Below are 3,074 nucleotides of genomic sequence, written 5' to 3' on the forward strand. Positions count from 1 at the left end.
CCTCATCCTGTGCTCATCCCCCAACCTATGGTCATCCCCATCCTGTGCTCACCCCCAACCTATTGTCACCCCCATCCTGTGGTCACCCCCATCCTGTGATCACCCCCATCCTCTGCTCACCCCCATCTTCTGTTCACCCCCCTACTGTGGTCACCCCACGACTCCCACCACGCCACACCGCCACACCACCGCACCACGGGGGCCGCACCCACCACCCCCCCAGGCCACCCCCACGCCCCGGGGCCGCTCACCGACGTCGGTGAGGGCGTGCTGCAGCTCCAGCGTGAAGGCGGCCGTGGGCACCTCCTCGCACACCGGCAGCACCGCCACCGTCGACAGGTTGCTGGTGGGGTTGATGGGCTCCGAGCTGGAGGCCACGCCCAGGCCGGACCCTGCGGGGGGACACACAGGGTGGGGACGTGGGCACGGCCGCGCTGGGGACACCGGGGAGGCCACCCCGCCGCGCCCCGGACCCCGCGGGGGCACCCACCGGCGAAGGGCGCGCGGAGCTGCTGAAGGTTCCCCAGGATCTTCTGGCTCAGCAGGTGGATGAGGCGGGTGACGACCTGTGGGGACGGGGATGGGGACAGGGAGGGCGTCAGACCTGGGAGGGGCTCGCTGACACCCCAGACTAGTGTGCCACGTGGCTTTTTGGGGGCCACCACCACTCTCCATCCTTGGGTACCTCAGGTGCCACCAGCCCATCCTTGGGCACCTCAGGTGTCACCACCCCATCCTTGGGGACCTCAGGTGTCACCACCCCATCCTTGGGCACCTCAGGTGCCACCACCACCCTCCATCCTTGGGAACTTCAGGTGCCACCACCCCAAATCCTTGGGCACCTCAGGTGTCACCACCCCATCCTTGGGGACCTCAGGTGTCACCACCCCAAATCCTTAGAACCTCAGGTGTCACCACCCCATCCTTGGGGACCTCAGGTGACACCACCCCAAATCCTTGGGGACTTCAGGTGCCATCACCATCCTCCATCCTTGGGGACTTCAGTGCCACCACTCCAAATCCTTGGAACCTCAGGTGCCACCACTGCCCTCCATCCTTGGGCACCTCAGGTGTCACCATCCCATCCTTGGGAACTTCAGGTGCCACCGCCCCAAATCCTTGGGCACCTCAGGTGTCACCACCACCCTCCATCCTTGGGGACCTCAGGTGCCACCACCCCAAACCCTTGGGCACCTCAAGTACCTGGGGAGTCTGGGGGGTACCTGAGGGGTCTGAGGGGTACCTGACGGGTCTGGGGTGTACCTGGGGGTACCTGGAGGGTCTAGGGGTTACCTGGGGATACGTGGGATGTCTGGGGTGTACCTGGGGGTGTACCTGGAGGTACCTGGGGGGTCTGGGGTGTACCTTGGGGTACCTGTGGGGTCTGGTGGGTACCTGGGGGTACCTGGGGGGTCTGGGGTTGTACCTGGAGGTACCTGGGGGTACCTGGGGGGTCTGGGGGGTACTTGGGGGTATCTGGGGGGTCTGGGGGGGGTACCTGGGGGTATCTGCGCTTGATGTTGTTCAAGGTGCCCTCGGGCAGCTTGGCCAGCTCCGTGTCCCTCACCGCATGCACCGTGGTGGCCCGGGGCTGCCTGGTCAGGGCCTCCACCTGCAGGAGAAGACAGGGAACCCCTCGGGAATGACCCCTCCAACTCCACAGTTTCAAACTAGGCCGCACTAGGCCTCACTAGGCCTCACTAGGCTGCACTAGGCCTCACTAGGCCTCACCAGGCCTCACTAGGCCTCACTCCACCACACAACGAGAACCGACAGCAGGGAACCTGCACCTTCAGAACCACCAGAAGGGAAAAGAGCAAAGGCTTCTCTTCCCTTCTTCTTTATACCTTGTGTTATGTAAAAATCGTAAGGAATACTGGGAACACGGCCACTTCCTTGGTTACAAACCGGTCACCGAGGAAGGCCTAGACTAAAACTACCACACAGGTCCAAACCACCACAGCTACGAATCTCAAAGCGTCAAGTGAAGGCCCGAGGTTGTCCCCATGTCATGTCCCCACGTCGTGTCCCCAGCCCAGAGCTCACCACGCCCACGAGGTCCCCTCGGCCGTACTCCCCCACCAGCTCCTTCTTGCCGCTGCCCTTCTGGATGACGGAGCGGAGCCGCCCGTTGAGGACGATGTAGGTGCAGTCGGACTTGTCCCCCTGCCTGCAGGGGTGTCAGAAGTTTGAAAAATGTCAGGAATTTCCTTTTTTTATTTTCCCCCAAAATAGGTGCCACTATCAGTAAACCTCCCCGAAAAAAAATAGGGAGCTGGGTTGTGGTAGTAACGCAGCCGTGTGTATATGTGGCTTATTAATCTAATAAGTAAATAAATCATACGGACCCAGCTGGTTTGGGGGTTCTATGATTTATTTAGTTATTATATTAATAAGCCACAAACGGTGCCCCACGTTGGGCGCCATTTATGGCATATTAATATAATATGTAAATAAATTATATGGACCCGGTTGGTTGGTTGGGGGTTCAGACCCAAATCCTCTTTATTCCAATAAGACAACACTTTATATATGCACCTCAAGGCAACATGTGACTGCCCTGACCAATCCAGGGGATTAAACAAGAGGGTTTATTCCTTTTCCACCTTTCCTCTAGTCAAGCCCCACGATTTGGGCACCAATTAAATGTCTGAGTTTAACAAGATCGCAACTTAAAAAAATTACCAGACTTCAGACGGAAGCGTGGAAAAGGAAAAGAAACAGCTTTTTATTAAAGAAATCTGAATAAATAACAAATGGTGCAACCAAAAACCCACCTGTAGAGCGCCCGCCCGGCCTCCACGGCCATCCAGTCGATGGCGAAGTCCATCTGGCGCACGAAGGGCGACATGCGGGCGGCCACGGTGTGCGCCACGCTCAGCACCACGCTGGGCTGCTCCCGCATGATCCTGGGGGGCGACAGCACAAGGGGGAACACGGGGGTGGCCCCGGAAACGACGCTGAGGTGGCCTCGGAAATGACACTGAGGTGGCCCCAAAGGTGCCACCACAGCAACCCCAGAGATGCCACCACAGTGGCCCTGAAGAGGTGACCACAGCAACCCTGAAGATGCC

At 59.2% G+C, this 3,074-nt stretch overlaps 1 protein-coding gene across 1 annotated transcript; it reads right to left on the reverse strand.

The window, feature by feature from the left end:
- Positions 1–251: 251 nt before the first annotated feature.
- On the reverse strand, positions 252–2,931 carry LOC113962985 (neuropathy target esterase-like; the record flags this gene model as incomplete). Its single annotated transcript, XM_027673777.1, has 5 exons — positions 2,778–2,931; positions 2,047–2,170; positions 1,499–1,612; positions 491–566; positions 252–392 (listed from the first exon to the last, which is right to left on the reverse strand). Coding segments are annotated over exons 1-5 (583 nt in total), but the record flags the coding sequence as incomplete, so codon positions are not given.
- Positions 2,932–3,074: the final 143 nt, after the last annotated feature.

The sequence above is a fragment of the Neopelma chrysocephalum genome, unplaced genomic scaffold, assembly GCF_003984885.1.
Source record: "Neopelma chrysocephalum unplaced genomic scaffold, ASM398488v2 Primary Assembly neopelma1_186776, whole genome shotgun sequence".
NCBI lineage: Eukaryota > Metazoa > Chordata > Aves > Passeriformes > Pipridae > Neopelma > Neopelma chrysocephalum.